Raw genomic sequence first — 12,420 nt, 5'->3', positions numbered from 1 at the left:
AGATCCATACTACATGTGAGGGAGGGTTGAAGTCTATGCTTTTCAAACTGGGATAAGGACAGCGTGCCAGAGGGTAGGTGAAACCATGGGGCAAACGCTATGTACCTTCCCAGAATATCAGTTTTTCCTGAATATTTGGAAGAATTTTTTTTAAAAAATTACATTTAATTAAAAAGGATTGCAAAATTCCCATGTTTGTTAAGATAAAACATAATCTCTATTTCAACTCTACTCCTGGGTACCCCACCCCTTATCCTCTCTCCTAGATTAGGAGTACTTGGGTAGAAAAGTTTGAGAAGCCCTGGAATTTAGGGTGAGTCTGTGTGTGTATGTGTATGAGATTCCCTTGCTTTTTTTTGACTCTTGTATTTTTGGAGTAATTACAGATTCACAGGAAGTTGCAAAACAAGGTACAGGGAGGTCCCCCCCATATATCCTTCACCCAGCCTCCCCCAACGGTAACATCTTATGTAACTATAGTACAATAGCAAAACAAGGAAATTGACATTGGTACAATCCACAGACCTTATTTCACCAGTTTTACGGGCATAGATGCGTGTGTGTGTGTGTGTGTGTGTGTGTGTGTAGTTCTCTGAAGTTTTATCACATGTGTAGATTTATGTAACCACCACCACAATCAAGATAGAGAACTATTGTTCCATCACCACAAAGCCCCCCTTATAGCTCTGTGTGTGTGTGTTTGTGTTTGTGTTCCAACCATAACTTTCAAACTGGAGCTTGAGATTTACTCAAGTGACACATTTCTCTGGCTCTCCTCTTTATGAATCAAATCCTTGCTTGGGGGAAGAGCTTTCTAGGTTTTAAGAAGAGTTCTCCTGCCAAGAATTTGGCCTCCTGGTCTCTGCCTCTAGCCAGGTTCAGCTGCTTTCTCTTTCACTCCCTTCCCCTCTTTGTTTCCTACCTCTGGAGGCTTCTTCCTCCGTAGCTACATTTGAAAGACCAAGAGAAAGCAATTATTTGTTCCTCTGAGGGACTAAGATAATGGAAAACCTGTGTCAAAATTATAACTCAGAAAAAAACCTGAGCATTTTATTCTCCTAGTTTAGCTCGGTGAATTATTTTAATAATGTTTATGTTTTAAAAAGTCAAAAGTCCATTGAATTTTGTGTTTTGTGTAATTTGAGTGAGTTTCAACTTCTAATATTTCAATCAGCGAGCATAACCTCCTAATGTTCAAAATACCTTTTTTGGAAGGCGTAACTATTTGCAAGCCCTTTGATGTTGGTGAATCCTTATTAGTGTTCAAAATTAGATTTGTTTTCTGGCAAACTTCATTATCACTGGGGGATAGTCTTAAAAGTATATTTTCTCCATTAAAAAAAATAGCTCTTGCTGTTTTATTCTTGGGGATATCTGGCATCTCACGGGCTTAGTTTTATGGCCAGAGGCTGAAACTTTCTACCGTACTTGTTGCTGAGTCTGTGGTAGAAAAATTCTCTCATAGATGTGGTCGTTCTCTACAGAACTTAATTGTGTATTTTAAGAAAAACACTCAGGAATTTTAGACACTATAATCTCCTGGGAGAATCTGACATCAAAGTAGGTAGCTAGCCGCTCTTCACTTGAAATGTGTAATAGCCAGTATTCAGCCATTCCGATGAAAGAGCTGTTAAGACTTAATAAAATTGACATAGAATCGTATATATTTGACTACAACACCAATGAAAGCGCTCATATAGAAAGTGAATTCGCTTCAGGGTTCTGTTTGCTCTTTGTTCTTGTCCATCCTTCGAAGCTGCTGTCATTTTACTTTGTGTGTACCAAAGCCTCCTACTTTTAGTAGCAAGCGGCTGACTGTTTCAGTAGTTGCTTTGCTGACTATCTGGAAGGTACATCTTCAGCAGTTTAATAATGGTGTTTTTCTTTCTGACTCTCTCTCCTGAAAACCCATTACTGAGAAGAGCTGCATGCCTCACTGAGGCTGTCTGGGCTAAAAGAAGTTTCTTTCTTTTTTCCCTGTTCCAGGGAGCCTTTGCCTACATAGTCAATTACTTCATGTACGTCCTCTGGGCTCTCCTGTTTGCCTTCCTTGCTGTATCTCTTGTCAAGGTGTTTGCGCCTTATGCCTGTGGCTCTGGAATCCCTGAGGTGAGTCTCTAAAATGGCTTATAAATGGTAACAATAATGAATCCTTTTTGGTTAAAATCCTTTAATATGTGTTGCAGCGTATAGCACAATGTGGATGTTAAATAGGATTGGACCCTGAGGCAATCTCGGGCCTCTCTAGGTCTGCCCGCAAGTCTCCTCCCAGCCTGGGCCACGTGGACATTAAATAAAGGGAGGCGATTCCAAGCCTCCTGAGGGGTTCCTGGTGAGCCAGGCCCCTGAGGACCTCCCCAACTCCCTACCCAAGAAGTTCCCAGGGTAGAGCCTAAGATTCTGGCCTGAAAAAGGAGTGGTATCGTCAACTTTGTTAGGGCAAAAGCTCTAAAACTATTTTGCTACATTTCCAAGAATATGAGTTGGGCTAGAAGGAGGGTGATTACAACCCTGTTTTTAACTACTTTTGGTTTAGATTGCTTGACATTGACTGAAACCACTGAGATTTTAGGTTACCCGGATGACCTTGCCCCTCTCTGTTTCCTGAGCAAGCCATAGTTACAAAGTTCTTTGGCAGAGAATCAAGGCTATACTAGCTTGTAAAAATGTAAGTAAGGACAACACCCTCCCTCTCTGCCTCCTCTTTGCCATATACACACTCTCATACTTACCCTACTCCCTTGCCCAGCTATCACATGGCCAAAGAAAAGGAATGTGAAAGCTTAAAGAACAGCTTTTGCCTACTTGGGGTCCTGGGCTCCCTCCCAAACTGGGATCACTGTAAGTTAAGCATTTAAATGTCACTTGTTCAAAAGGTGCAGTTTTCATAGTGAGGTCCAGATTATTGCTTCTTAGCCTTGTTTACTTGCTTGGTCTATATTCAATCTCTCTGTGTTTGACCTGCAGATAAAAACTATCTTGAGTGGTTTCATTATTAGGGGCTATTTGGGTAAGTGGACCCTGATTATCAAAACCATCACATTGGTGCTGGCAGTGTCATCTGGCTTGAGCCTGGGCAAAGAGGGTCCCCTAGTGCACGTGGCTTGCTGCTGTGGGAACATCCTGTGCCACTGCTTCAACAAGTACAGGAAGAATGAAGCCAAGCGCAGAGAGGTAATAACAAATGGCCTTAATAGTCTCTTTTTTAGTGAGACCATAAATGGTGCAATCTTAGGGATGAGAATTTGAGAATTCTGCCAATGTTAATGCAGATAACCCTTTGACCCAGCAGTTCCACTTCTGGGAATTTATCCTACAGCCATCCTAGCATGGGTGTGCACAAAGCTGTGTGGGGATAGTCAGTGCAGCATTCGCCAACATAGTGAAAAACGGAATCAAAATGTCCATCAACAGGGGACTGATTGCACAATATTCTGTTCATACTATAGAATACTATGCAACCATGAAAAAGAATGAGATAGCCCTATATATACTGGCATGGAATGATGGCTATAAATTCATTGAATTTCAAAAGGCAATTTCAGAATAATGTGTATAGTATAATTCAATTAATGTTTTCTAAAAGTGTGTATATATGCACCTAGTAAGAAAATGTCTGGAAAGTGGTTTTACCCCAAACTGTTAAAAATGTCTGCCTCTGGTGAGTGGGAAAGTGAGGTGGTGGTAAAGGAGAAATAAGGACTTTTAAAATTATATATAATCCTATGCTAGTGTGCGCTGTTTCTATTACAAAATAGGTTACAAAAATAGTACAAGATTGTTTTAAGTTGTTTACTCCTGCGAGGGAATATAAATTCAGCCTGTGTTTCGGATGCCAGCTTTTTTATCTTTTATTTCTATCTAACACTGCCCTGAATTAGTTTCTCTCTGTGTTGGATCTCTCTCTGCCTTCTGCTTCAGCTCCGCTACGTTAGTCCCACTGCAGCATCTCTGTGGTTGTTCTCATGTTTATGCAGTTGTTAATGCATATTATTTTGAGGAGGAAGAGCATTTTTTAAAAATTGTTCCGAGTCATTGGTTACTTTTGTCCTGCTATAATTAAGGACTTAGAAAAACAATGCTTCTTGCTCTATTTTCCCTGAATTACAAAGAAATCACATATAGAATGGGTCAAGACCGGGGTCGTTCCATTAGAAAAGACTTTTCACAAAATTGGAACCTACTGATTTATTCTGAAACAAAACCAAACCAAATTAACCATAAGACCCAGACAGAAACTCAAAGATGTTGAAATTTCAAATATGGAGTACATTTTGATAGTTTAAGGAGGAGGGTTCCTGGCAGGAGAGGAAGGCTAGCAGGAGGAAGAGAGGCGAAATCTGAGTAGGTTTAGCTACCTGTCTAACGGTGGAGGGACGTAAACGCAGTATTAAATTTGTGAGGTTGTCAGACAGGAATAATGTACAATAGAAGCTAAAGAGTTGAAAAAAAAAACAGTTTTAACTGGCAAGAGTAAAGTGTTGATTGTTGCTGGTTTTGCCTGGGTAGAGGTGAATCAAAACTCAGCATACAGTTTGCTTTCAAAGTAAATATGAATTGAACTTCATTTTTGATGAACTGGATATGGAGCATGTAAACTTTTTTTTTTTAATGTTTAGTAACCACTAACCTTCCTTTTAAAAATGTGATTGAAGATAGGAAAGGGGCATTATTCTATCGCTAATTTTGACTTTTGGATTGTAGGTCTTGTCGGCTGCAGCAGCAGCTGGTGTGTCTGTAGCCTTTGGGGCACCTATCGGCGGAGTATTATTCAGCCTAGAAGAGGTAACTACTTTTAACTGTCTGTAGAGCATGCATGTGCGCATGCTTGTGTGTCAGGAATTCTAGCCAGCGTCTCTGTACACGGCAGTCCTGACGTGTTCTGCCCAACACAGTGCTTTACCGTGCGACCAGAGATCTCTGGGCAGTTTTCATCCTCAACTCTAATTTCTGCAGCACCAGCTTTTGACTCAAAATAGTTTCTGCATATTGATTGAGTTTACTTTCTCACCTTCTCTCTCATAGGTCAGCTACTATTTTCCCCTCAAAACATTGTGGCGTTCGTTCTTTGCTGCCTTGGTGGCAGCGTTTACTCTACGCTCTATCAATCCGTTTGGGAACAGCCGCCTGGTCCTGTTTTACGTGGAGTTTCACACCCCATGGCATCTCTTTGAGCTTGTGCCATTTATTCTGCTGGGCATATTTGGTGGTCTGTGGGGAGCTCTGTTTATCCGCACAAACATTGCCTGGTGTCGGAAGCGTAAGACCACCCAGTTGGGCAAGTATCCTGTCGTAGAGGTACTCGTCGTGACAGCCATCACTGCCATCCTGGCTTTCCCCAATGAATACACCCGTATGAGCACCAGTGAGCTCATTTCTGAGCTGTTTAATGACTGTGGCCTTCTGGACTCCTCCAAGCTCTGTGATTATGAGAACCGTTTCAACACAAGCAAGGGGGGTGAACTGCCCGACAGACCAGCTGGTGTGGGAGTCTACAGTGCCATGTGGCAGCTGGCTTTGACGCTTATACTGAAAATTATCATTACTATATTCACCTTTGGCATGAAGGTGAGGAGATTCTTTTGGTACTCGGTGGATGTGTGTGTGGCTGTGGGTTTGGAGGGCAAAGCCAAGATATCATACAATCCTCATAGCTCATGTGACACTTCCAACTTCACCCAATGGTGTCCCCTACCCCCAAAAGCCATTTTTACCCCCACATGTCCTCATAACTTCGTAGACAGTTGTATCTCTATCTAAAATTGTCCGAGCCTAGTTTTGGGCCAAATGCAAACCTCAGTGATGAGATTTTAAGTAGAAATGTTTTCTCCTTTTCTGTGGAAAACATATTTTGCCCCTCAAAAAGGATGGTGAGGTATTTATTGCAGTGCATTTTATATGAAAAGAATATCTGACCAACACAGTGTTGGTCCTTATAGGGTGGATTTAGAGTTTACCAATAAAGCAGAATAATAGGTCGAACCAAATGAAATTGCCGATATTCACCCATTTTGATCGCCAAGATAGCAATTTCATATGTATCGACCCGATGTGAGGCGAAAGATATTCTTCACAGTTGGTATCAATGTCCAGTGATCAAGAGCTTTGCAGGTGATCCTAAATATTTAAACTGTCAAAAGGAGGCATCACACCAGTGAGTTTTATTTTCAGTACCCCTTATCATTTCCATCATTCAGAAGAAACCAGAAAGGAAATGTTGTTAAGGTATTTTCTTCCTCCTTCGTAGGTCTTCATTTGTTTCTTTTCTTTAGCACCCCACTACCAAGTTATCTCCCTCTATTCTCTAAGGAAACAGAGATTTAAACCAGCAACTCAGCAACTCAGTTTGGGCAGTACTGTAGTCTCTGAGATGGTGTCATCCATCCCCCTCAATACCGTGGAAAGTTTTGCAGTGCTTCTTAAGTTAATTTTCACCTTGTGGCTTCATTCTTTCATTTAAAGTAAATTTACAGACCATCAGACCTCCACAGATTCAAATGTTTTCCAAAATCAAACAAGCTATTTTAAAATAATCTGCTGTTTTGTTTATCCATGCCATCATTTCCCTGTCTTAGCACAGAAAATTGAGAATTCACTATAGTCTCCTAGGAGTCAAAAGCAGAGCGGGGAGACAGGTGACGCTTCCTTTTTGGGATAGTCATGCGACCATGGTCACTACTTCATTTAAAAAACTTAATTATTTAATCTTCCTTTATGCTTTTACAAAATAAACTGAAACCTCATGTGCCATCCTTTTTGTGTGAGCAATGGGTTAAGATTCAATACTGGAAAGTGGTTACGAGCATTGCATTTAAACCCAGCACCAGTATTTACTAAATCTTGGCCTTAGGTGAGTTGCTTGACTTCTCCAATCCTTGTGTTCTTTGCGATTTGGGAATAGTAACACCCACCTCCTGGGGTAGTTGTAAAGAACCAATGAAATCTTATGTGTAGAGCATCCAGCATAGAACACAGCAGATAGCTAATAAAGGGTAGTTGTCGTTGATAAGAATTCACAATTGGGGAAAATGTCTGCATGTATGAGAAACTCCATCTATTTTCCTTTTTCTTTGGGAAAGGCTTAATTTCTGCCTCCAGTTCTGTGTTGGTCTGGAGAGTTCAGGCTCTTGCCTGATGGACCCCGAATCAGGGTAAGATTCTTTGCAGTCGTACTTGCCTGCACGTCCCAGAGAACCTCTAGTGCCTGTAGTGTTACACAAATCTGTACAGCCACTTGCTAGCATAGTGCACAGTTAAATTGTCATTGGCCTATTCGCTTCGCGGAGAGTCAATCCTCTAGCCCTTACCATATGCCAAGCAATCACATCATTTCTCACTAACCATCTATTGCTTTCTCTTTGCAGATCCCTTCTGGCCTCTTTATTCCTAGCATGGCTGTTGGTGCTATAGCAGGTCGACTCTTAGGAGTAGGAATGGAACAACTGGCTTATTACCACCATGACTGGGCCATCTTCAATAGCTGGTGTAGTCAAGGAGCTGATTGCATCACCCCCGGCCTTTATGCCATGGTTGGGGCTGCAGCCTGCTTAGGTGAGTAATTAGTTTGTATTGATTTCAAAGAAGTTGCTACCTAAATGACGTAATAAGGAAGAGTGATATTAAACACAATTGACTGCAGATTATTTTTAACGACCATCCATTTCCTGTTAGGTTTGCCATTTCTCAAGTGCTTTAAGAAAGCATTCTTTACCATGTATCTACATTCCTCCCTCTTGAGAGGGAGGAATTCTTCTCTCAAATTTCATCAAATTGAGGAAATAATCAGAAATTTGAACAAAGATATCTGCATAAGAATGTTCCTCATGGTATTATTTATAATAGCAAAAAATTGGAATCAACCTACATGTGCACAGGAAGGGACCGGTTAAATAAATTATGGTACATCCATATAATGTTATACTATGCAGCCATTGAATGCAATGTTAATATGTTTAACATCTTTAAGTACGATATTAAGTGAATTGGTAATAGTACATAAAATGTTCCCTACATAAAGTGGGAGGAAAAGGCATGGTGGTGAATTAAACATGTAATATGAGCTCACCTGTGTAAAGACGTACATTTTTGTATAGTAGAAGACTTGAAAAAGTCACTCACAAGTTTTACTCTGCATATTTCTAGGCAGCGAGCTGATGGATAGTGACTTTCTTTTACATAGTTTTTAAAAAAATATTTTCTGAATTGTCCACACTGGGCCTGCATGTCCCAGAGAACCTCTTGTCCTTGTAGTGTTACACAAATGGTGGATATCTCCTGCAATTACTTTTATAATTAGGGGGGAAAAGCAACAGATAAAGGCAAAAAGAAGACGACTAGGGAAGCCTCCGTACTTTTGTAGATGTTGTTTTGGGAAAGCGGACTCGCCCGCTGGAAACTGACTTTAAACGCGGTTGCTGGGCTCTGTGCGGTTATGAGCGAGACCTCCTTTTAGCAATGCTTCTGGTAAGTAAGCGTTTCCTGAATGGGGCCTGTGACAGGCCCATAATTGTAGCGAATCCTGTGCTTTTCCTGCCTTCAGTATCCTGTGTCTGTTTTTTTGCAGGCGGGGTGACTCGGATGACTGTTTCTCTTGTTGTCATAATGTTTGAGCTAACGGGTGGCTTGGAATACATTGTGCCTCTGATGGCTGCAGCCATGACAAGCAAGTGGGTGGCAGATGCTCTTGGGCGGGAGGGCATCTATGATGCCCACATCCGTCTCAATGGATACCCCTTTCTTGAAGCCAAAGAAGAGTTTGCTCATAAGACCCTGGCAATGGATGTGATGAAGCCCCGGAGAAATGATCCTTTGTTGACTGTCCTTACTCAGGACAGTATGACTGTGGAAGATGTAGAGAGCATAATCACTGAAACCACTTACAGTGGCTTCCCAGTGGTGGTGTCCCGGGAATCCCAAAGACTTGTAGGTTTCGTCCTCCGAAGAGATCTCATTATTTCAATTGGTAAGGATTTCAGAAAGGGGATAATCGAATCCACTATGCAAATAAATAAATATATGTGAAATGAAGAAAGACAGAGGAAAGAGGGGACTAGTTGGGGGCCAGAAGAATAGAACTAGCACTTCTATTTTCAACTTTCTTTTCTACTTTTCAAATAGAAAATGCTCGGAAAAAACAGGATGGCGTTGTGAGCACTTCCGTCATTTATTTCACTGAGCATTCTCCTCCAATGCCACCATACACCCCACCCACCCTAAAGCTTCGGAACATCCTGGATCTCAGCCCTTTCACTGTGACTGACCTTACACCCATGGAGATCGTAGTGGATATCTTCCGAAAGCTGGGACTGCGGCAGTGCCTGGTTACACACAATGGGTGAGAACTCTTTGGTGAAGGCAAATTGGTTGGTGGGAGAAAAAATAATGTAGAGAGATAAAGAAGGAAGGAGAACCCAATTCAAATGAACATTAGTAGGACTTACAGGTCTTTTTGAAGTTCTGAGATGAAAATGGAAGTGTTTCTTGTATCATCATAATTAATAGAAAAGGAGTTTGGGGAAGAATGGGTGTTTGAGGGATGTGAACTGCTGGTTGCACACTATAAATAACTCAGTTCCTCCCCCACAAAAGAAACAGCTGTGTTCTTATGAGCAGGCAGCACTGACATTGTAATGCTATTAGGTAGTATAAGTGTAGTATTTGATTCTTACAATACCCTCATTATTATTATTTGAGGATGAGAAAACCAAGTTTGAGTGAGGTTTAAAGATTTATACAAGGGCTCTCAGTTAATATATAGTAGAGACAGGCTTTAAATGCAAGCTTTCTGATTCCCAAGGCCAAGACTCTTTCTTTCTGGGATATTTCTTATCCAGTAAAGGAAACCCTGCTATTTTTATTGGAAAAGAAGGGAGGCTGGGGAGAAGGGTGGATTTTTTTCTGAACATGGTATGTTAATCCAGCAATTATATAAGAATTTCACCCTCTAAAGTTTCTAAATGGTGTAACAGATGTCCTGCAGGATTTAAATCAGTAAGGGGACTTTCCCTAACCGAGTCATTCAACACTTACTGAATCCCTACTTCATGTAAGAAGGTATTCCACTGCACTCTGGGAAACACAGCAATGAGTAAGACCCTCCTCTGCCCTCCAGGAGTGTGCAGTGTTGGAGGGAAGCTAAGAATACACAAGCGGGGCTAGCACAGCAGCAAACAGGACAATTGCACAGAACGTGCTGGTGCTGGGAGGAGGGCACAGTTATTGCTGGCTTGTAGGATCAGGGAAGGTGTTCTAGAGGAGGGACGTTTGAGCTGGGTTGCAAAAGGTAAGTAAGATTCGTCTATGTAGAGAAGAATATTTAAACCAGAGGAAATAGCAGGATCTGAGACTCAGAGCTAGAAAAGCTTGGAGCATGTTTAGGAACCGTGCATTGTCCCATTTGCCTGTTACACATAACCTAGTCCTGTTAGCTCGTCATTCTGTAAGTACAGATAGTGTTCCAAGACGAAGTGGAAAAGGACTGAGGAGGGAAAGTGTCACCTTTGAGAATGTTATTTTAACTCCATGTTTATTTTTGTTTTGTTGTCTTGTTTTGTCTTTTAGGCGATTGCTTGGAATCATTACGAAAAAGGATGTGCTAAAGCATATAGCACAGATGGCGAACCAAGATCCTGATTCCATTCTCTTCAACTAGAATCACAGGGTTGTGCTGAATATAAACAGGAAGGACATTGCAGACCATGGATAGATTTTATTAACTGGGTACCCAAAACACATTTCCCATGTTTGGAGGGTGAAGTTATATTAGCGTGTTGTCTCTTTCCTACAAGTTAACCAGTTGCACTACATAATCTCTGGAAATTAATCTTCTCTTTAGGAGAAAATACAGTTAGGCTTCTGTGATATTGCATTAGGAAGATTTCTTGAAAGAGTAAAGCAAGATTGCTATGGTTTAATTTTTTCTTTTTTTTAAAGATTTTTTTTTAATTTAAAACATAATTGTTAGCCAGTATGCAATCACTGAAAACTATGCAAGAAAAATTCCAACCGTCCTGACTTATAGCCTGCAGGAAACTCATGAAAAAGTCACTTTTTTGGACTCTAACTGTCATTGGTGGAAGATGAAGTGTAAACTAAGGGGCTTTGCTTTTCCAGCCACGGGAAGGAAAGCCAGAAGGAAAATAGTAATGGTATTTTCCAGACTGTGAAAATTCAGTTCAAATGTTATCTTGTTCCTGTTACAACATTTAGCATTATTAGTTTGTGTGTGTGTGTGTATGTTAATTTTAATATCTGATTATAAGACAATGCTGCTTTGGTTAATCTCCTCTAAATGAATTTAGAGAGGTTGCCTTTTATAGCTTGCTTGTTCCTGGTACTCTTTTGAAGTGCACAAAGATAAGTTGTAGAACTTTCTCCTTATCCGCACAAAGGGTAATTTTCCAGATGGTATTTGTTAGCTAGTAGACAAAGACTTTGCTATGAATTTGTTAGTGGCAAGAAATGATTTCTCCAGCTTCGTTGAAACAAATGATTAGAAAAGTTCTAAGCAAAGTCAGTGACTAGGAATTTCACATTTTTGTGAGGTCCCAACTAATCCTCTTACCCAGATGCCACCTCCACGAGTGATGGTGCTTTAGGCTTCTGGAATATGTAAAAATAGTAAAGGGAACCAAGTCTAGACTGCATACTGGTCAAGCAGGGAAGATTCCGAGCTGTATCCGCATTCTCATGCATTCCTTCATAAAGACCGCCAGTACTAAAATAACTGGGCACTCATGCCTCCTCCCATGAGTACATATAACAGACCAGTGTTGTCCCCATGAACATGAATTTAGGCTGGGGGTACTTTCAGATATATTCAAGGCATTGGAACAGGATAGGCAGCTGTGACTCCCTCGAGGCTCCTTAGACTTCTAGATAAAAGGTAGAACCATCCTAAGATCCAGGGATGTGAACAAGGCCTGGTGACACCAAAGGTGCTTGTATCCAATTGAAAAGGTGCCTCTCTCAATTTCCTACCCCCTTTACTGCAGTAGAACATGTCACACTAGAGAGACACCTGGTGGAATTGCAGAGCCGCCCCCATCATTCCGGCTGCTGCTTCGTTGCTGAGTTTCATCCATATGCAGTTGTTCCCCCTCCATTTTTTTCCCTCCCCCAACTCCTCAGTCCTGAGTCCCCTCTTTGAAATTGAGCACTCTGCTTGGTCAATCATTCCTGTTACAAGAAATAACTCCCAGGGCTAGTTAAATTGTAAACCAAGGCTCAGCAGTCTCATGGCATCTGGACCAGAGGTAGCACACAGCCCTTTGCTTTGCTCTGCAGCACAGTTGCGGATGTCTTGCCTCCAACTCCATGCCGATGCCCACAGCAGTGAGACTTAACTGCCAGGGGAGAGAGTTCAGCCTGTCCCATTTTACAAGTCTGTTCCCAGCACTTCCCGCCGTCCTTCCAGCCTGG

The 12,420-nt window shown here is 41.4% G+C and overlaps 1 protein-coding gene across 3 annotated transcripts in view; it reads left to right on the top strand.

Annotated features, from left to right (window-relative positions):
- The window catches only part of CLCN5 (chloride voltage-gated channel 5), a 133,077-nt gene extending 121,699 nt beyond the window's left edge, over positions 1-11,378 (top strand). For all 3 annotated transcript variants that reach the window (XM_014857449.3, XM_070502154.1, XM_014857450.3), the window contains 8 exons: positions 1,987-2,109; positions 2,968-3,174; positions 4,705-4,785; positions 5,026-5,568; positions 7,365-7,551; positions 8,564-8,962; positions 9,118-9,334; positions 10,561-11,378. In XM_014857449.3, coding sequence (XP_014712935.1) covers positions 1,987-2,109; positions 2,968-3,174; positions 4,705-4,785; positions 5,026-5,568; positions 7,365-7,551; positions 8,564-8,962; positions 9,118-9,334; positions 10,561-10,651 — 1,848 coding nt within the window. In that variant the 3' untranslated portion in view covers positions 10,652-11,378. The remainder of the gene's footprint in view (positions 1-1,986; positions 2,110-2,967; positions 3,175-4,704; positions 4,786-5,025; positions 5,569-7,364; positions 7,552-8,563; positions 8,963-9,117; positions 9,335-10,560) is intronic.
- The last annotated feature ends 1,042 nt before the right edge of the window (positions 11,379-12,420 follow it).

The sequence above is a fragment of the Equus asinus genome, chromosome X (genome assembly GCF_041296235.1).
Source record: "Equus asinus isolate D_3611 breed Donkey chromosome X, EquAss-T2T_v2, whole genome shotgun sequence".
Lineage (NCBI taxonomy): Eukaryota > Metazoa > Chordata > Mammalia > Perissodactyla > Equidae > Equus > Equus asinus.
Note: the sequence above shows the minus strand (reverse complement) of the source record. Positions and strands in the feature narration are given on the sequence as shown.